General features: G+C 36.6%; 1 protein-coding gene across 2 annotated transcripts in view; it reads left to right on the top strand.

Annotated features, from left to right (window-relative positions):
* The window catches only part of RAB28 (RAB28, member RAS oncogene family), a 71,153-nt gene that overhangs the window by 43,988 nt on the left and 5,011 nt on the right, over window positions 1-22,154 (top strand). For both annotated transcript variants that reach the window (XM_016138402.2, XM_016138403.2), the window contains exons 5-6: window positions 12,746-12,849; window positions 17,357-17,434. In XM_016138402.2, the coding sequence (XP_015993888.1) occupies window positions 12,746-12,849; window positions 17,357-17,434 (182 nt within the window). The remainder of the gene's footprint in view (window positions 1-12,745; window positions 12,850-17,356; window positions 17,435-22,154) is intronic.

The raw sequence follows: 22,154 nt of genomic DNA, 5'->3' as shown, positions 1-22,154 counted from the left end.
TAATATAATTTACTATGTCAGGAGGCTAAAGAAGAACAGCCACACAATGATCTCAGTGGATGCCTAAAAAGCATTCGATAAACTACAACATCCATCCATGGTGAAACAGCAACAGCAGCAGCAACAACAACAACAACAACAAAACCAAAAAACTCTCCACAAACTAAGAATGAGAAGAAACTTCTTCCACCTGACAAATGACATCTATGAAAAACCTACGGATAATATCATGTTTAATAGAGAGTGAATACTTTCCTCCTAAGATCACATGTAAGACAAGGGTGTTTACTCTTACCACTCATATTCAATTTCATTCTTGAAGTCCTAGCTATTATAAAACAGTAGAAAAAAGACATATAAGACATTTAAAAAGAAGTCAAAAGTACCAAGTTATCAGATGATATGATTACTGATTACTATCCTATATTTTACTGATTACTATCAGTAAAATCCCTGTGTTGAGAAAATTATACAATTTGTCAGTTGAGGTAGTTCTTACTATGACCCCTGATCTTTGCAAAATCCTGGATATGTTGGTGTCTAGGCATTACAAGTATACTTTTTGTATTCATGCAAGTCTGTATCCGAAAGACATAAGTGAACTTGGACCTTGTTATATCTATCGTGCAAAACATTGGAAGTAAGCCTGTCTAGTACTATGCCAGTATGACATTCTTTAGTAAGAATTTCTGTGGAGAGAGCCCAAAACATGAATTAAAATAAGGAAAGGAAGTTTTTTAATTTTCTCGTTCCTATAAAGGACTTTATCAGTCCTCTCACTACCTTCACAAGTAGCCTATCCTTTGTCCTGGTCTTTTCTTTACAGTTCTTTTTAGTTTCATTATCGGTGTATGTTTCACTAAGCAATATTTAATTTGTTATTTTAAAATTTATATGTATTCCTTTGTGTCTTACGACTTTTGCTCAACACTTGTGATATTCTTATTGTGGTGTGAGACTAGTACATTAATTTTCAGTCCTGTATTTTCCTGTAAAATGAAGGAATATGTATTATTTTAGACATAGTTCATTTTTTTCCTAAGAGCCTAAAAACATTTTTTCTTTATTCAGCAAATACTTTGTGAGTGGCTGTTACATTATGTGCTTTTTTGTTTTTAGCTGCATGTGACAAAGGAACCAAATAAGCAAAGCTTAAACAATAATAAGCTTAGTATTTCAGTGTATTTGATTTCATAAAATTTTAATTTTTATGTCTCTAAAGCATCATAAAAGATTTAAAAGGACAGCCCTAACCTGAGGGGAGTGTTCAGAACTAGCATGGCAGATGTCCTTCTTGTAGAAAGCTGTGCACTTTGATAAAATAAACACTTAAAACAGTAGAAAATGAGAAAAGGAAGAAAGAGACATTTCACAGAGAAATATAGAAACTCGCATGAAGGAAAAATGATAAACTGCAAGGATGTTTTTAAATTTAACTGGATTTACCATTGCTTCTTTGACGACACCTTTTTTCTTTATCTGTTTGTGTTATATTTCTTAAGAAGGTTGGTTTAAGAATCTACATAGTCAAAGTCAAGCTCTGGTAATTTTTTATTTTCTTGCATTAGCAATTCTTCTAATACAATATGATTTACTATGTCATCATAGAAAGACAGCATTAGAGTGTACATGGCAGGGTAAAATAAAACACATGCTTGCAATCAAATTAATGTATTTCATCTGTCTTCAACTAATAACAATCTGTCATGTTATCTATCTGAGTAGGGGCATAAACAGTTTATTTTGTGTTTGGAGTAACTTCCTGGAGGTAGTTAATGTGACAAGTAGTTTGTTTGAATTGAGTATAACCAGATCAACACTCTAGATGTTTCCTTGATAACCTAAAAATTACTGTGAAAATATGTACAAGTACTATATTTGTATTTTTCTTTTACTTCTTTAAGTTAGACAGTGACATATTTTATAGCCATTTCACTGAAAGTATTGTTTCTGACATCATATACAGACTGAGCAGAAATAGTTTATACTTCAGTGTTTTTTTTCATTGACAAGGAATAGACAATAATACAGTTGATTAGCATCATGTAATACTTTCCCTTTTTTAAAAAATGAAGTAATAATTCTGTTATGAATGAAAAACATTCATTATAGAATATGTTCTTACAGCGTGTTGTAAATGAATATTTAGGAAGATAGGAATATTGTAAAGTCCCAGGCCAATACCAAAAATAATATAGTTATTATTATAATGTTTTTCAGAATTTTAAACTTTTACTTAAAATTTCACATCAGTTTGATCAGTAGCCCTGAGTATTATACATTTGATGTGCCTAATTTTTAAGTTGTTTATTGCAGTCGGTACTCCGAATCATCTTTGAAGATTATTCTGTTCATTATGTCAGTAATCCTCTTAATAGATGCAGTGGGTGCCTGAACACCAGTAGACCAACAGGACTGAAAAAGAGACTTGCCTTATTATGAGTGTGTGTTTTAGAAGTCAAAATATATACATAATTTTAAGCACACGTAAATCAAATTTAATAAATTATTAAGGGTATTTGTCATTTTGGGCTATTCGTAATGGGTCACTTTTAAATATGTAATTTTACAATTTGTTCAGCTGCAAGTGCTTTGTTAGGACTTCACAGAATCAAGTGCTAAGGCAAAAAGTATTTTATGATGCTTATGGGCTCAGTTTTATGATTTATAGTTATTAATGAATAATAGTCTTTTAATTAAAGTTCTAAACAAAAATTAGACTGTTACGTGGTCATCCCCAAAGTTGATGTTCTTTGTTCTTTTGGAGACACCAACTGGATTTAGAGGCATGTGGTTCGGTCCTAACCACGGTGCTACTGATGACTGGCACTGGGACTTAGAGTAAGCCATTCTGAGCCTCAGTTGTTTTGTGTGTGAATTTAGAATAAATGTTTTGTAAATTTTGAAACAGAGTTTAGGTTGCTTCCTAAGTCTCTTAAAGTGGTTTTTCTGCACATGCTCTTTCTCTGTTACTTCCTTTCTCCTCATAGTGGCCAAAGCAATTTCTATTTTCAAAATGCAAAGCTTACATGGCGCCATTGGTTACGACCCTCCGATGGCGCCACATTGCTCCCTTTGAGTAATATCCCCATGTTATCCTACTCATTTCTACTCTTGCTCACTATGCTTTTCTGTTTGCCTCGATTGTACTCAGCCATTTTCCTCTTCCAGGTTGGGTTCTAGTTCCAGTGACCGAAACATTTTTTTCCCCCAACCTCCTCTTGGCGGGCTTCTTCTCATCCTTTAGATCTCAGATCAAAGAGGTCTTTCATAACTACCCTATGAAATTGTCATAATTGCTTTCCTGGTTCCTGTCACTCTGTGACTCTATCTGCTCACCTCCCCCTCCCCAGTTTCAGAGTATAATTCTTACGTTGCCTTATTTATGCATTGTCTATCATTCTTTCTCCCTCATTAATGTGAGAGTAAGTATACCGGTTTTTTGTTTTTGTTTTTTGTTTTTTGTAATTCATCACTTGCTGGCGCTTAGCACATAAGAGGTGCTTAATTTTAATGAACGCATTTTAAGGCATTGTTTTACCTCATTTAAAGAAGTGACGAACTGTCCTCTTTGTTACCCGTGACTTCTGCAGCTACAGTAGTCCCCACCTAATGCGGTTTTGCTTTTCACGGCCTCAGTTATCCATGATTAACCGTGGTCTGAAAAGATTAAATGCAAGAATTAAATAATTCATAAGTTTCAAATTACATACCATTCTGAGCAGTGTGGTGAAGTCTCGCGCCGTCCACCCCGGACAGGAATCATCCCTTTGTCCAGCGCCTTTGCACTGTACACAGTCCCTGCCCGTTAGTCACTTAGTAGCCGTTTCGGTTATTAGATCAATTATTGCGGTATTAACAGTGCTTGTGTTCAAGTAACCCTTATTTAATAATGGCCCAAGTGCAGGAGTAGCGATGCCGTCAATTCGGATATGCCAAAGAAAAGCTGTTATGTGCCTCTTTTACGGGAAAAGATGGGTACAGAACAATAAGATATTTTGAGGGAGACCACATCCATATAACTTTTATCACAATATATTATAATACTTTTTTTTTAATTCTTAATATCTCACTGTGCCCAATTTATAAAGTAAACTTTATTATAGGTATGTCTATATAGGAAAAAAGAATAAATATAGGGTTCGGTGTTATCCGCTGTTTCAAGCACTCGCTGGGGTTCTTGGAGCACATCTCCAGGGATAAGAGCGACTAATGTACATGTCTAATCTGAATGCTCTAAACTAATTAATGTGTAGGGCCGGAATGACTTTCGGGAGGAGGAATATGAGCTGCATGTGTATAAGAATAAGACTTGCCATTTTCTATTTTTAAAGTGATGATGTAGATAATGGTAACTCTATGTACAAGATGGCTGGACAGAAAACAGTGTCATTCACGAAATCTCTAGAAGTGCAACATTTTTTATCATTTATAATTTTCTTTTGAATAGTCTCTGACTTTAGAAACAAAGAGTTGTCACTATAGTGAACGGAAGCGTTTCGACTCCAACAGGGCAAAGGAGTTCCTGTTTTGTGCTCATAGTTTTGCTGAGGCGGACTGGAATGTGTGAGGCGAGTTGGGTGAAGGTGGAGCTGGGTATGTTACCTATGCACGTATCAGCTTCTTAGCATCCCTGAAAGACCCTCGTGCCCCAGTCCTGCAGATTTTACCAGCTCTCGGAAGCCGGATTCTTTTCGATGCTTTTGTAGATGTTCCTCTGGTAAGGAATGTGCGCCCTCTCTACCTCCAAAGTTGTCTGCCTAAGTTTTCTTCATCCATCAGGAGTTAACATTGCCGTGTCTGTGAGATCTTTCCTGTTTCCTTAAGTAGTTTGAGAAATTTTCTTTCTCTGTGCTCCTCTTGTACCTTGTTCTAAACAGACCGCGATTTCTCTCTTGGTCTCAGCGTCTCATTGCATGTCTTTCTACATGTGTTTCTCTTAGCCTTCTCAGGGCTTAGAGGGTGCTGAGTAAATAGTTCACGAGTAAATGAAGGATAGATGAACCACAGTAACACTAGGCAATACTAACTGAGTATGTGCCAGTCATGGCTCTGTGTGATTTATATGTATTTACTTATTTTATCAATTACAATAACATTTAGAGGTAGATGCTATTATCGTCCCCATTTTATAGATGAGAAAACCCAAGCCCCATGGCTCTGGAGACCGCGCTCTCTGCTGTCAAGTCCTAATTCCTCTCCACATGAGTCAATGAATAATAGAACCAAAATTTCTTCTACATTTGCCTTAATGCAAACAGTCGAGAAACTCAGAAGAGTTATTTCTTATATGAGACTGGTTCTTACGTATAATCTATCACTCTAGATCAATAAAGTAGTAACAAAGAGCATCTATTGGGGTATGAAAAAATTTTGCTGTAATGACTATGGCGATATGATATTTGACACAATGTGATTATTATCAGAATTGTTTATTGTTTACTAAACACCATGTACTTCTAGTTACTCATTAGACTCTGTCTCTATATCCTCATATGTGGGCCACTTTATCCTGGAAGTTGTTCTGAAAATTTGAACTATCACATAAATTTAGGGAGTTAGTGTTTCATTGGAATTAGTAGGACCAAATGAAGGATGAAAGTGATAGCTTTAGATTCAAAATTCTAATTTGCTGCTTCTAAAAGCTGTGAGCCTCAATAAAATAAAAACAAGATATTTTAAAAACATACGAAGCTAAATTATTGGTTGGTGAAGTGATATGTAATGTCTTCAGTTGGCTTTAAAATAATCCGTGAATTGGGGACATTGATGACACAAGATTGGCCGTGACTTGATAGTCGTTGAGGCATCTTTCCTTGTATCGTCCAACAAAATGTATTGATGGGAATATGCATTTTTGTTTTCATATTGCTTTCCATGTATTACTTGAGACTTTTAATGGCAGAAGAAAGAACATTTCTAGATATGGTCTATTAACAATTTTTTTCCCTAGTAAGGAAAAATGCAAAAGAGTCTTCTCAGTTTATAATTATGTTTAATGTAATTTTGTGACTCTTCGATTATGGCATAACTCAAATTACAGACAATTATAATGCTTAGATCTTTATTATCAGTTAATAACTCAAGACACGGTATATGCACAGGGAGAGGTTCACTGCTAACAAGACTGGATGCAGATTTACATTTTAAATAGTTTTTCTATTAGTTAAGGTAATGCTAGATGCCAGACAGCCCCTGAAGCTGCAATATCTTAGCACAGTAGAAATTTCTTTGTTTACATAAAAACCGAAGCCAGGTAATGCTCATCAGTGGTAGCTCATCTCCTTTTCTGGGACCTAAACCCCTTCTGTTTTCTGGAATTGCATTTCAACAGGTGACTTCATAGGTCACCATGGAAAAGGAAAGAGAACAAAGACTACTATACATGGAAGGTTTTCTAGGTCAGGCCTAGTAGTGGTGCTCATTAGTCCTTTATTTCATAGGTCAGACGTTTGTCTGATGGCCCCACCTAACTGCAAGCCAATGTGGGAAACCGTGTTGCTGGTCTGCCCACCTTATCATTATGTGTCTGTTTTACTCTTCTTGTTAAGAGCGTTGAAGGATCTTGGATTTTCCCCCGCTTGAAGATATCAAGTTACCCTGCCACCACCTTGGATACTGGCAGAAGGAGTGGGAATATTGGGTCAGAGAGAGAAGACTTTTTAGTCATAGCAAGCAGGGTGAGTTCCATGTTTGCATGGGTTCCCCATGCCCCCCAAGTTTCACCAAAGCAATGTAGCAGTGTCAGAGGACCTATGTAGATGGTGTCCATGCAGTGATCACAGCTGAGGAACCCTGAGCTTAGAGAACCTAAGTCTTTTATAATGGGCTACAAAACAACCTCTGACCTTGCTCTGGAGGGAGCTGCTATGTTATAACAGACAATAAAAAGCTTGCAGGGCCATTCTGAGGGAGATGCTTACCATGCAAACATTCTTGGAAAGAGTTCAAAACAAAAGCTTACATTTAAAATTTTTACTTTCCCCAATTTTAATTTTTAAAAATTTATTTTAAAAATTCGGGTATATTTTTCCTGTTATTTATGCACATATATGTTTACAAAGTAGAGATTTTCCTATATGCACAATTTTGTACTCTACTTTCAATTTAATATTCTGTACTATTGTGTATTTCACCTAACAGTCTTCTTTTCCTAGCTTTATTGAGATATAATTGACATATAACATTGTATAAATTGAAGGTATACAGTGTTGATTTGATACACTTATGTATTACAAAATGTAATAGTGTAAGCTAACATCTGCAACATGTCACAGAATTATCATTTCTTTCTTGTGATAAGGACATTTAAGATATATATATTTTTTAGTAACTTTCAAGTATATAATACAGCATTTATTTACTTAATCACTATGTTGTATGTAAGATTCCTAGAACTTATTTGTCTTATAGCTGGGAATTTATACCCTTTGACCAACATCTCCTTTTCCCCCCTACTCCTCCTCCTTGGTAACTACCATATTAGTCTTCTTTGTTTCTATGAGTTCAGCTTTTTCTGATTCCACATATAGTGATATACAGTATTTGCTTTTCTCTGACTTATTTCACTTAGCATAATGCCCTCAAGGTCTATCCCTGTTGTTGCAAACAGCAGGATGTCCCTTTTCATGACTGTGAGAGAGAGTGAGAGCAAGCTAGCGCGCGCGCGCGCGTGTGTGTGTGTGTGTGTGTGTGTGTGTGTGTGTGTAACATCTTCTTTGTCCATTCATCCATCCTGTTTCCATTTCCTTTGGATATATACTCAGAAGTGTGACTGCTGGATCATGTGATAGTTCTACTTTTAATTATCCGAGGAACCTCCACACTGTTTTCCTTAGTGGCCGCACTAATTTGCATTCCCCCCAGCAGTGGTGAAAGCTGCTCTTTTCTCCGAATCCTTGCCAATGCTGGTTATGTCTTGTCTTTTTGATAATAGACAGTCTTAAGAGGTGTGAAGTGATATCTCACTGTGGTTTTGATTTGCATTTTAATGATGATTGGTGATGTTGAGCACCTTTTCATGTACCTGTTGGCCATTCGTATGTCTTTGGAAAAATGTCAGTTCCTCTGTCCATATTTAAAATCAGATTGTATATTTTTTTGCTATTGAGTTATGTGAGTTATTTATATATTTTGGAAAATAACTTCGTATCAGGTATGTGGTTTGCAGATATTTTCTCATATAGGCTGCCTTTTCATTTTGTCGACTGTTTCCTTTGCCATGCAGAAGCTTTTTAGTGTGATGTAGTCCTACTTGTTTATTTCTGTTTTTGTTGCCTTTGTGTCAAATCCAAAAAAAATTAGGGCAATGATATCACTTAAGAGTCTTAATGTTTATGAGTTTTAATGTGTTATATCATAATTTAACTGTCTTTATTTTGGGACATTTATATTAGTTTCAATATTTTTTATTGTTATAAATAACTCTGTGGTAAAGATCTTAATTTATAATTCCTATTATGCATCCCTGATGTTTTCCTCAAGATAAACTTTTTCAGGTTGTGTTACTTGGTCATAAAATATAAATGTTTGTAAGGCTCAACACACACTTCCAAATTGCTTTTCCCAAAGCCAGCAATACCAGCTCTTATCAACACTGCATGTTCTTATGTGGTCTCTCTCTCTCTCTCTCTCTCTCTCTCTCTCTCTCTTCCTTTCTTTTTATTTTATTAATTTGAAAGGTAAATATCAGTACTTCATTTTTTTTTAGTTGCATTTCTTTGTATGCGAGTGAGATTGAATAGTGTTTTCACAGGTTTATATGAATCATTTAAAAAGGCCTTTAAGGTAGCCTAACATTCTATAAAAAATAATGATTAGTTACATCTGTGGGTAAACGTCACTTCTTATTGGGTTTTTAATATTTCACGAATCCCTGAAATATGCTTTTGTTGATCTTTCTTGCTATAAACCTAAAGTATAAAATATGAAAAGTGTAATTTGAATTTTTAAAATTCATTAAACAAAAAAATTATGTATATTAGTCTTTCAAACAGCTTTCAAAGTTGTATCAATATTACTCTTGTTAGCCAAAATTGGATTCTCTTTGAACTTCTATTTCATGTACCATGCGATTTTTGGAACACAGCAGATAGACTTAGCATCTTGATTTTTTTTCTTTCCATTCTAACGTCCAAGTCAGATAACAGTATGAGTGAGCCACGTGATTTTTTACACAGTTGGTTTTGACAGTAAATAAGATTTTGGATTTTCTTGCTCTTTCTAATACACTCTTAGAACTTTTTTTTTCCCATGCCTTTATTCCTATTTTTGTTAGCTGCATAAGCAAGCCCAGGACATTGTTCTCATTGGTTTGCCTCCTGCCTTCTTACCCTGTCCAGCTCCGTTCTGCCCTTTTCAGGCCCCAGCTTCTAGTCTTTTGTAACTTCTGAGACCCGCTAGGCCTTCGATAGCTTATAAGTAAGAAGTCAACAAAAATCCCTGTATTCTCAACATCTTCCTTGAACCAAAGTTTTAAACTTCTTGTTCTGTCCCTTGGCTCTCTAGTAAGGGTAGTGTTGTCTTGTCTTGAGGAAACGTTCATTTTTTCCTACTGTATGTACCTCATCGCTAGGACCGGAGGTGCGCTAGGGTCCCTTCATGTTCCATGTTGCTTTTTCCAGATCATGTTCCTTTATCTTCCCCTAAAAAGCCTTAGATTTGAATATTAAGCTCTGTGATTATACTTCCTGGCACTTACATTCTGGAGTTATCAGCCAATATCTATACCATTGCCTGGAGTTTTTGAAGATTTTGGCTTCTTGGTCACAGTCACTCAGTTACCGTGCTGTCATGATGCATTCACATTACCCTTCCGAGACCTCGGTCTCTCAGTTCCTTGAATTCGTCGCCTCCAGTCGTCTTGTCTCCTGCCATCTACACTGACAGTTGTTCTGAAGACCTAGTCAATATCAGTTTCTGTGCCCTCTTCATAACGTCAGGTTCATGCATCCCGGTTTCTGTCTATTATGTCCTGTCTTTCTAGCTCACTTTCTTTAGTAACCCAACTTTAATAATTTTTAAACCCACACAAGACCTTAAAATAAATTGATTTAGCATTTTCTTATTCTCCTCAGCCCTCTTCTTGATCACCTTAGATTCAATGCTCTGTCAGTATAATCACTGCATTGCATTCACTGTCTTCAACGTACCTGCCCCTTTTTGTCAGTTATTGTTCATGGTTGGGAAAAACCCAACTCTACTCAAATGCAGATCTCTATCCACCCATGCAGCTAAATGAACGTGGCTGGAGCAAAAGCTACAAAACACGTTTCGTCTCGTTTTAAATCCAGATAAACTATCTTCATTCAAGTGACTTTTCTGTGTCTTTCACATCCCATGTCAAACCCATCCGCATTCCCTATTCACTTTTTATTTCAAAATATATTGAGAGTCTGCCTCACTTTCGACTACCTGTCTTGCTATCACTCCTGTCCAAGCCGTCACCCTCTCTTTCTTAGATTATGGCCTCCTCAGTGGCTTCTCTACTTTTTTTTTTTTTTTTTTTAACATTTGAGCCTTCGTAGTTTATTCTCAATAAAGCAGCCACAATGGATCTTTTAAAATGTGAGTCAGATTATTTATTCCCCTAACAACCCTCTAGTAACTTCCCATCTCTCTTCCAGTGGTCTGCACACTCTGGTCCCTGGCTTTTTTAAAACCTCATTTCCCACTGTTTCTTTTACCAACTCGTTTTAGTGTCTCTGGCCGGCTTTTCTTTGAATCTGCTAATGAGTGTAATCTTCTTTTAGGGCCTGTGCACTTTCTGTTCCATCTGCTTGGGAAGCTTTCCCCCTGATTACGTTGCTCTTTAGCCTTCTTAAGTTTTTTTCACCTGTTTAAAATAGCACTGCCCCTATGTTCTCTTTGTTTTTATCCATAAGATCTATCAGCATTTGCCATATTTGATTTGTTGGTCCTTTTCCGTTCATTAAAATATAAGCATCCAGGATAGGGCCTAGCACTCAAATATTTATTTATCGAATGAATGAATGATCAATAAAATGGTTATCCATTGATATTGTTAAGCACATGGCTAAACAGAGTATAGTATGGTTGAGGTGAAAGAAGTCGCATGGATACACCGGTGATGCCTTTGCTCTTCAGTTGCTTAGCTATTGGAAGGGTGTGCACCGAAGTGTTAGCAGTAGTTGTCTTTAGCAATGGCGTTTTTAACTATCATAATCTCTTATTGCTATCTTTATTAGGAGAAAACTTGCTTGGATGGTGAATCCCGCAATGCTATAGATAAACTTAGGTGATAGTTAGGGAGTTGTGGGGAGGGGTAGGGATAGAGGAAGAAAAGAAAAAGAAAATACTGTGAGTAATGATGGGCCGCTCCATTAGAAAAGACAAATACACACACACACACGCACCCCTCCCCCTCAAATGACACTTCATTTTCAAAAAATTGGGTCGTGGTTTTATTGGAGATTTTTCCTAGTGACATGATTTGTTCTTACCGTTGTTGAATTAGGAAAGTATTTTAGCTTCAATATTATGATAAACTAGATGTATAAATGTCAGTGCTAATAGCTTAGTATTTTAGTCTTTTACAAATTGATGCTTGTGGTATCTGGACATTTTCTGGCCTGTGCTTGTAAATAAGGTCTCAGTGATGTTAAAGAAACAGCAACTTGTAGGCAGAAAAGAAAAAAAGCTTCACATTATCCAGGCTGAGCAATATAAATGGGCTCAGGAATTCCCCCACTAAGTCAGAAATCTAGAGAAAGATTTCTTGCACCTACAAACTAAAGACCCTAAATATAATTTTAAATAAGATCTTTTTTATATAGTATGAGAACATTTTTTGTTGTTGTTGATAATCAATTGACACTATTATGTATGCTTACTAGATTTGCAAATTCACAAGTTTTTATAAGTCAGTTGGGTCCCTTCCTCAGGAAATCAGTTTAACTTTTTTTTTTCTGTATTGACTCAAAGAGCCCAGTTGTCCTTAAATCCTGTGAATATATTTGCCTTTTAATTTGACGGCATTGAGTCAACACTCTTATAGGGTCTCTAGTGTTGTAAAAAGAGAAACTGTTCAATAAAGGATCCCATTTGAAAAAATGGACTGTGCCGGATAAAACCGGTATTGGATATGAGTACTGCGCTTCGCTTTAAAGCGTCTGCAGCTATTCGAGGAAATAAACGCCCATTACTCCCCACATGCATGCTTCAGCCTTGGAAAGCAGCCGAGCTGTGTCTTCGTGAAGTTAAACCATGGCTGTACATAAATTAAAATAAACAAACTGGGAAATATTGATATCTTTTTAGCAGATAATTCTATATTTGAATTAACATTAATATTATAAAGCTTGCAGAACCATTCTAACTATTAAAGTAATTACACTGTTTTAATCAAGTATGCTTGGATAAGTGCCTCTTTCAATTAATCACTGTGTTTAAACACATTATATTAAGTAAATCTTTTTTTGAGTATCATCACTGTGCCTGATGCTATATAGATAATAACTATAGCTTTCACTTTTCGAGCACTTATCACATGCTGGTCATTTATACTATACATGGATTAATTCGCAAAGACTCTATAAAAGGTAAGTGTATTTGTTAGTCTCTGCTTTTAGGAGGCAGAAAGAGGTTAAAGAAGTTGCCCAAAATTACACAGCTAGTGTCTAAGTTGGGATATAATATTGGAAAATAAGTCAAACTTAAACATGTTAAAAATATATTGATTGACTAATATCAATTTTTTTCTGTGTTTTTTTGTTCACCTTTCTAGTTGATTTGGAGCATATTCGAACAGTAAAACCTGAAAAACATTTACGATTTTGCCAGGACAATGGTTTTAGTAGCCACTTTGTCTCAGCAAAGACAGGAGACTCTGTAAGTAAAATAAAAAATTTTGAATATTTAAAATTAGGTTTTACTTTTATTTCCTAATGTGCATAGGAAGTATACTTCTGCTACTTAACTTTTGGAACAAATCAATGCCTATTGAAGACATAAAATAGATTAGATATAACATGTTTATTCTGTTTGTGATACTTTTATAATTAATTCAACATAATTTTACAGTTATTTAGGGTATTTAAAAATATGAGTTTGAAAAGAATATAAATCACCCATAATCTCAGCATTCAGAGATGACCATTCATAACCTTGTATTATTCCTTTTAGTCTCCATTTTCCGTTGCACACAGATATTAGTGCCACCACCAGCAGATTGCATTTACTCAATGTTTACTTTGTGGCAGGCACCGTACTATGACTATCTCTATTTTATAGATGAGTCTTAGGTTATGTAATGGGGGTCTACGATATGCAGCTATAAAGTGGTGTAGACAGAGTTCGTAGACCTAAGTAGTGACACTTCGCAAGGACTCATTGTAGTAACTATACTAAATATTTAGTTGAAAAAACTAAGATCCTAATTTAGAAATAATTTTATGTCTTTTTTGTTTAATATATGTATCTGTAGAAAAATTTGCCATGTTATTTAATATTACTAAATAGATTTAATAATTCATTAGATTTAATCATTAAATATTCAAAAATTCATTAAACAAAATTTCTGTTATTAGACTTATAGATTGTTTTCAAGTTTTGACATAATATAACATAATGTAAAACTTTGTCTATAAGCTTTGATGTTTTCATCATTTCTTTAAAAATTTAAAAAAATTTCAATTACAGTTGACATGCAATATTATATTAGTTTTGGGTGTACAGCATAGTGCTTACACATTTACATAACTAACAAAGTGATCCCCATGGGCATTTCCTTTACATAGATTTCCTTTAAAAGGAATTGAAACATATTGCCAAATTGCCACCAGCACTGTATGAGTGCCATACCACTGTATTCTGTTTTAACATTCTGGATTTATTTGTTTTTAAATCTTTGTGCATTTGGTAGGCAAAAATTAAGATATTTTGCTAATGACCATTTTTATATCAGGGATAACAGCCATTTGTCACAATTTTTGCAGATACTCACCACTGACCAGATTTTTATTTATTTATTTTTTGACAGTTTCAAGCAAAGGAAGTTTAATTTCTTTCTGTGGTTTACTCTTTTTGATATTTTTCCTATATGATTTCCTTCATGATTTTTGTGCTTAGGATACGTATTAAATAACATAAAGGATGTTTAATTTTTTGCGTGTCTGACTCATTTCAGAATTCGACCTCTGGACCCCTTTCCCCCAGGGCGATGTGGAGGGGCACAGACGCACACATACCATTACAAGTTTCGTATCAGTGCCTTGTGATGGGGCCGCCCACGGGTTGGGCTTCTGCCCTCGCTCCAATCTTACTAGGGGTCTTTGCCATTTTGGAATTATTTTAACTTACATTGTTTTAGCTTGTGTTTAACCACTGAGTACTTTTTACATCGATGCACCATTAAAAAGTTCTCATTCCTTTCTTTTCTTTTGAAATGCAACTTTGAAGTGGTTTGTTCTCGTGGAATCACTTGGGGACTGGTGGTCATCTCGACTCTCGTTTACTTCTCATTGCTTGAGGAGTTGAGCTCCCGGCTCGGTGTACCTTCTCTGGCACCACCTTTGTCATTATTATGCTTAGTGACTTCAGTGTCTTTTTTGTCCTCCACCCGCCTCAACCGCTCACTCCCGCGCACCGCGCGCCGTCCTCGCATCCCTGCGGTCCTGTTGTCGCGTGTCTTCGTGTCGGGCATCCTGGCGGCTGACTGCTGTCCTGTCGTTCCAGCTCCTGCCCCTGACGGCCCTGACCCAGTCAGCCCGCAGCCCCAGCAGGACCTGCGAGTCACGGGTCCTGGCGCCTTTTCAGTGTCCCTAGCCTGCTCGAATGTCCTCGTTTTCCTGTCTTCCTGACCTCGGCCTCGTGGCCAGTCAAAATCGTTGCCACGCCTGTGCGTTCCGTTCTCTTTCCCCTCTTTCACTGTGTCGGACCCACCTGGCTAAGCCTCAGCTCTGGTTTCAATCACTTTTTCATAGTGACCAATATATTTGATCAGAGAAAGCACAGAGGCATGCTGGAGATGTCACCTAAAATTCACGATCACTAACCTTATAGGGCCCGAGTGCTGTTCCGTGATCACGTGATCATACCCCCTGTTCCGAGGCCGCCGGCCTCCTGCCTCCGCTAACGGCCGTTCGCGGCTTCTCTCCTCTCTCAGATCCTCAACAGGCTCTTGTCTGCCTTCTTCTGGCGACTTCGTTTCCTATTTTCTAATAAATTTGAAACAAACAGAGGACAACTTCCACATCCGTGCCACCACCTCCTTCCCCCACTGCATCCGTTCCCATGCGTCCTGCCCTCTCCTGGTCACCATGGGGCGGACCGTCTCTGACCCTGGCTAGGGCCGGCTCTTTGCCGAATGCCGAACATCGCTTAGTACATCTCGCTCCTTCCGGCATCATCATTTTGTTTCTCTACTGGGTTTTTCTGTCGGTATACAAAATGTTATGACTTACCTTATCATAAAAGCAAGAAAACTCTTGGTCCCACGTCTTTCTCTAACTCTTGCGTTCTTTCCCCACTTTCCAGTGGAGTATTGAAAGAGTAATCTCTGGTTCTCTCCTCCAAGTTCCTCTTGAACAGTTCCAGTCGGACTTTGGCCCCTAATATTTCACCCAAACTTCTGTTGTTATCAAGGCCACCAGTGACCTTATTGCTAAGTCCAAGTCCAAGGGTCAGTTCTTGGTCTTCATCTCACTCAGCTTAGTTGTAGCATGTAAAATACTTGATTGCTCGCTCCTCTTGGAAATACGTTCTTCGCGTAACCTCCAGGATGCTGACCTCCTGGTTTTCCTCCTGCCATGCACGCTCTCTCAGTGCCCCCTGCTGATTCCTCCTTATGTCTCCATCTTATAAATATTGGCATACCCTTGGGCTCAGTCCTCGGATATTTTTTTTTCTAAATTTCTTCACTAGTGACCTCATCCAGGCTGATGGCTTTGACCAGACCTTAGATATCTATCTAATGAGCAGCCCCAGTTTAATTCAGGACCAGAACTGAGCTCTTGATATTCTCTCCTTGAATCTCTCGTAGTCTTCCCACCTCAATAAATGGTAGCTCGTCTGCCAGTTGCTGAGGCCAGGGTCGTATCGGAGCCATCTTTGACTCCTTTTATTCTTTTATACCCCACATCTATCACCCAGTCCTGTTGCCTCTACTTTCAAAATATGTCCAGACTCTGGTGACGGTTTCTTACCATCTCCACTGCTGCCACTTTGTTTCAAGCCTCCGTCCTCTCTTGCATCAGTGTCTTTGCTGGCTTCTCTTTTGGCACCCTTGATCTTCTCTAGCGAATGCACAAACAGCAGCCAGATTGAACCTGTCGAGATAGAAGTTACATCAGGCCACCCTCCCACGGCTTCCATTTTACTCAGTAAATGCTGATGTCCTTTCGGTAGCCTGCCAGACCTTTCGTGATCTGTGCCCCCTTAATCTCTTTGTTTGTTTTCTTTTACAATCATCCTCTTTCTCTCCATTCTACTGTACTAGCTTTCCCATTTTTCCTTAAACAGTGAAACTATAATATATAATAATGTATCGGAACTATGATATATAACACTTTTTGGGGTACAAATTACATAAGCCTTTTGGAGTGTATATTTCTTTTTGACTAGAAATAAATTAATACAATTTCGGTAAGTATCCAGGACATAATCATGAGATACAAAGGGATAAAAAAATGATAGTATACTTACGAAGCCAAGACAAGTTATACATTACAGATAACTTCTAGATTGGAGCTCTAGGAAATATAGTGGACTCAGCATAAACTAACTATGTGTGAAAAGGCTACTTATAAAAAACTATTTGTAGATTTTTGTTTAATGATAGTGGAGAATAGTGCTCCTTTACTCTGAAGTGATAAAATGCAGTAAGGATTACTAAGTTGTTTTCCTCAAGAGGTGTAGAGAATTAATTAAATTGATGAGAGCCACAAAGATTACTAAATGGTTGGAAAATAAGACCTTTTAGGGTAGGCTAAAGCCAGACTGATCTAGAGTTGGGATTGAAAAACCCAGGAAGTAGAGTGTACACTAATGTATTTTTATTTTCTTCATGAATTATAGAAGTTTTTTTTTTGCTAGTATCTTTTTAATGTGGTAGCTCCAATTATCTAATATTAAATCTTTAAAAATATAAATTTTTAGGAATAAATATTTGTTTAGACCAAGTCACTGAATTGTATGAATTTTTAAATTATGGGTTTAACCATTCGAAAATGATTACACTTAAAATTTTGCTGTATTTGACAAATAAAGCTATTTTTAGAGTAACTTGGTACATCATATTTCTGAAATTCTTGCTGTTTATCATTGTTTAGAAAGTTCAATTTGAAGGTAACTGAAGTATGCCTGTTTTAAATCATTTAAGCCTATTTTTGTTATGTAGGTCTTCCTGTGTTTTCAAAAAGTTGCTGCCGAAATCCTTGGAATCAAGTTAAACAAAGCAGAAATAGAACAGTCACAGGTGATTATATGAACTTTATATTTAAAAAAAAAAAAAAATTGATTTCTTAAAAGACGTTAATTTTCGCCCCTGAATTCTTTCACATTTATGCATTCTTTATACATATCCCTGAAAGCTTTAGAAAGAGATTACGTTTATGAATCAGTATTTATTGCAGAAGATGGAGGATGTTAACTTTTTGTCGAATATGATACCCTCAGAACTTCATGTCGTCCTCTTTGTTGGAAAAATGAAGCTAATATAATATAAATTTCGTCGGTGGTTAAATAATGAGTTAAGGTGATGACCATGCTTCATAGTTCTTCCAGGATCACTATACAGTATTTTAAAAGTATTTCGTACGGAATCTCAACTCTATTTGGTATTTTTCATGTTTTCATTGGTAAACATTTTTTCAGTTTTTGTTGTCTTTGCTCTCTATCCAACCTTCTCTAAACCATCCTCCACTATGATGATGTCAAGTATTGATATTATTGTTAATTTAATAATGGTATTAATTATTGAGGCTTTCTGAATTCTTTCACTAGTCCTAGACAGTTTTCTTCGACTAAGAAATAAACATGGATACCAACAGCCAGGTATTTAAAAATGCCACTATGATAGCATGCCAGCTCACATATTTGGTAGAATAAAAAATATCAGAGTTAAGAGTCCATAGTTTAAAGTTAAGCTTTAGAAGTGGTTAGCTTAAAAGCAACAGAAAAATTACAGTTTTCCTGAATCTTCTCCACTCCATTCCCACCCCATGCAGCTAAAAAAGTGTATTCATCTTTTCCTATTTTTAAATTTTTCTTTAATTCTTTTAGAGTTAGTTCAGTGTATTTTCATAGTGTCTCTCTCTCTCTGTGTGTATGTGTTTTAAAACAATTAGGGCAAATATTTATTGAAAAATTTTGTGCTGATGTGTCAGCTTCTAGGACTCAGTTAAAATATTTGGAATTCTGGACATCTGCTACTTTTATTTGTCATTATTCAAAAGACATTTGTTTTAGCACTTATATGGCCAGGCATGGTTAAAATATTTTATGCCATGTAAATTACTCCCAGGCACATAAAAACAATTACTCGTTTTGAGTCTATGAGGAGGAATACAAGAATGAGAAGTCACCATGATTCTCTTGATCGCACAGAACTTGGCAGAACCCAGAGGTCAAGTACTTCCTCTGCTTTTTAGCTTTTCTTTCAAAATGGCGTTTGAAAAATAATGTCTAGTTAGAGAGTCCATGAATGAGTATCAAATAATCATATACTTGTTGATATTTTCTAAGATATTGTTGCTGCCTCCAGTGAGGAAAATTAATATGTGCCAGGCGCTGCAGTATCTCATTTAATCCTCATAATAACTGTGGAGCAGGTGGCATTTTACTATTTATTTTATGGGCAGGAAACAGACTGTGGAAAGGGTAAGTAACTTGATCCACTACCCTGTACTTAGGCAGTGGTGGAGCTAGGATTTTAACTCAGGCTTGTTTGACAACAGTGCCCTAGAGTTTCCACTCCACCATAGTGGAAGAAGATTTACTGGGCAATTTGGAGTGTGTGTATGTTGGGGCGGGGGGGGGGCGGGGCGGGTAAGAAAATGGCTGAAGGAGAGGCTGGCATGAACAAATTAAAAAGCTTAGGTTATATTTTGGAAAAGAGGGAGAATTTGGTTAAAATAAATGACTATTCTTGTTGGAGTGTGAGGGAATTTGAGAAAAGATTATGGAGATTTATGAATACCAAGGTGATAAATTTTATCTAACATTGACAGTAGAAAATAATTTTTTAAGCAGGGGAATAAGTGAAAGCAGTTTTTAGATAGGAGTAATCTAATTGGTTGAATGAGAAAGAGATTTAAGCAAGGAGATTAGTTATTGCCCTCCGCGTGGTAAGGACCAGAATCAGGGCGGACAGGAAGGAATGGATATGAGAGACATTTCAAAGAAGAATCGATAGGTCTGATGGAATGACTGGATTAAGGAGAGAAGGAGAAACTCAAGATCACTTTGAGATTTCTCACCTGGAGGAATGGAGAAAGGAGAGACCCCGACGCTGATGGGCCCTCCGTGGAGGAGAAAGCGTGCTGGCGTCCGAGCGCTGGGGTGGTGCGTAGGTTGGGTCATAACTCAGAGATGAAGTCAGTTGGTACTTTTCAAAGGCAACGTTTAAGGGAAGCTTTGTTAATATTCTCAGTTCACTCTTAGACTTAACCTCTAGGCATATTTTAACTGAAGAATTATCAGATGTGTTCACTATGTAGCTCTCTAACCTCCCTGTACACCCTACCTTGTTTATTAGTGCACCCCATCTCGTTTATTATACCACGAGGTCTAATTCAACCTTCAGCTTGTCGATAGCATTTACATTGAATCCATTCATTTGAAGATGAATGACTTACCTTCATGTAGGTAAGCTTCAGTTTACTTTCTTCAGCCTGATGAATTTGATGCCTTGGCCAAATAAATTATTGATTTCATAATTAATATTTCTAAGTGGAAACATTTTTGAAAGTATTTCTTTAAAAGATGTTTCTAGGAATGTACTTGCAAGCTGAGTTGAGCAGTGTTTTTTTTCCTTAATTAAAATATATTTGACATATAACATGCAAATTTAAGGTGTATCACATGTTAATTTTGTACATTTATACATTATAATATGATTGCCATTGAAGTAATAATAAGCACCTCTCTAACATTATATAATTATTTTTTTTAGTAGTTGGAATATTTAGATTCTAGTCTCTTAGCAAGTTTGATGATTTTTATACAATATTGTTGTCCGTATTCCCTGTACTGTACATTATATCCCTAGGAATTATTTACTACTCATTGTAAATTTGTACCTGTAAACACTATCTGTCCTGTCCCCCAACCCTCCATCTCCTGATAACTACCATTTTATTCTGTTTTCACAAGTTTGGCTTTTAAAAAAGATTCCACGTATAAGTGATATCATACAGCACTTGTCTTTCTCATGTGTGACTTATCTCACTTAGCATAATTTGCTCAAGCTTCCTCCATGTTGTCCAAAGTGGCAGGGTGTCCTCCTTTCTCATGGCTGAATAATATTCCATTATGTGCATGTGTGTGTATGTACATATCACATTTTATTTATCCATTCCTCTGTTGTTGAACACTTAGGTTGTTTCAATATCTTGGCTATTGTAAATAACAGTGCAATGAACAGGGTAGTGCATATATCTTTTTGAATTAAGTGTTTTCATTTTTTTTAAATGCCCAGAAGTGGAATTGTTGGATCATATGGTAGATCCATATTTGATTTTTTGAGGAACCTCTATACTGCTCTCCATAGTGGCTGCACCATTTTCCATTCCCACCAGCGGTGCTCACGGGTCCCCTTCTCTCTGTATCCTCGCCAGGTCTCTCGTGTGTTCTTGATGGTGGCCATTCTAACAAGTGAAAAGCAATAGCTCATTGTGGTGTTAATGTGCATTTCTCCGATGATTAGTAGTATTGAGCATCCTTTTCATGTACCTGTTGGCCATTTGGATGTCTAGGGTCAGGAAAACAAAAAAAAAGACAAAGAAGTTCAGATTTTATGTGAAAGTAAGCGAGTGAGCTCATGTCTGTTTATGTGGGTTTTATACCATTTGAAAAATTCCTGAGGGAATTCGGGGTAATTTGAAAGTGTTTTTGATTTATTTTATAGAGAAGGAGGTAGATGGTAGACTCACTAGTCACGTGGAAATCGATGTTACAGTAATTTAGTTTGTGACAAAAATATTTATAATAAGGCTTCAGTCTTAGTTCTATTCACTGATTATTTAAAGAGATTTAGTTGTTTTAGCTCTAACCTAGATCGTTTCTGTTTGGGAGTTTTATAAAATGAGTTATCAGCACACTTTGCAAGTTTTGTAAGGAAGAGAAAGAGGAAGAGGAAGAAAAGAAAGGGAATGCAGTTTATGCATACAGCGAACATTTTCGAGGGTCTTCTTTTGCCAGGGACCACACTAGAATCTGGGGTTACAGAGATGAGTAAGTTAAAATCCTCGTCCTCAGGGAGCTCCCAGAATCAATGGGACAGACAGATATTTCAGCACTTAAGTACACTCTCGTTGCATTTCTGTCAATTCCAATTTAGTTAATAGTTTTATTTTCATTGTTTATCTGTTCTCCTCTTCTCTCCTCCCTCCCCCAACCATTCTTCTCTAAGATAGTGTTAAAGCTGGGAAGAGTTGTTAACAAATGTCCTAGTTTCTCAAATTGTTCAGAGTATTTTGTTTACAAAGTAGTCAAAACTTTAGTAGAAAACATAAATTTACAAGTGCGATTTTCTAGGAAGTCCAGCATTCAGCTCGTTAATCATGCATTAGGCAATGTAAGGAGAAAATGCATGATCTTTTATCTTTTTCAGTCTGAATTGCAAGGAGGTTTTGCCGTATATATTTGGTGTTAAGAATTTTTAATACCTTCTTAATACATTTTGAAGCCTGACATTTTCACTTGCCATTTAATAAGCTATGAATTTTTGTTTGGTAACAAAATATGCATTAGTTCCTTTAAAAAAAATTTCTCTCATGTCTGAGATACTCATTGAACTTGCTAAAAATATATATATTCCTTATAGGACATCTGAGCATTGTCATACTCTATATGGAAGCATCTGGCATAGGCATGTAGTGGGCATGCTCGAGACTGTCATCATGTCTTACTTAGCACATAGCTGTACAACACAAGTGCCCATTTAACCCTGGCTCCTAGGGGCCTTCTCTTCTCTT

Source organism: Rousettus aegyptiacus, unplaced genomic scaffold (assembly GCF_014176215.1).
Source record: "Rousettus aegyptiacus isolate mRouAeg1 unplaced genomic scaffold, mRouAeg1.p scaffold_m13_p_10, whole genome shotgun sequence".
In the NCBI taxonomy this organism is placed as follows: Eukaryota; Metazoa; Chordata; class Mammalia; order Chiroptera; family Pteropodidae; genus Rousettus; species Rousettus aegyptiacus.
The sequence above is the reverse complement of the archived record's forward strand: the minus strand, read 5'-3'. Positions and strand labels throughout refer to the sequence as shown.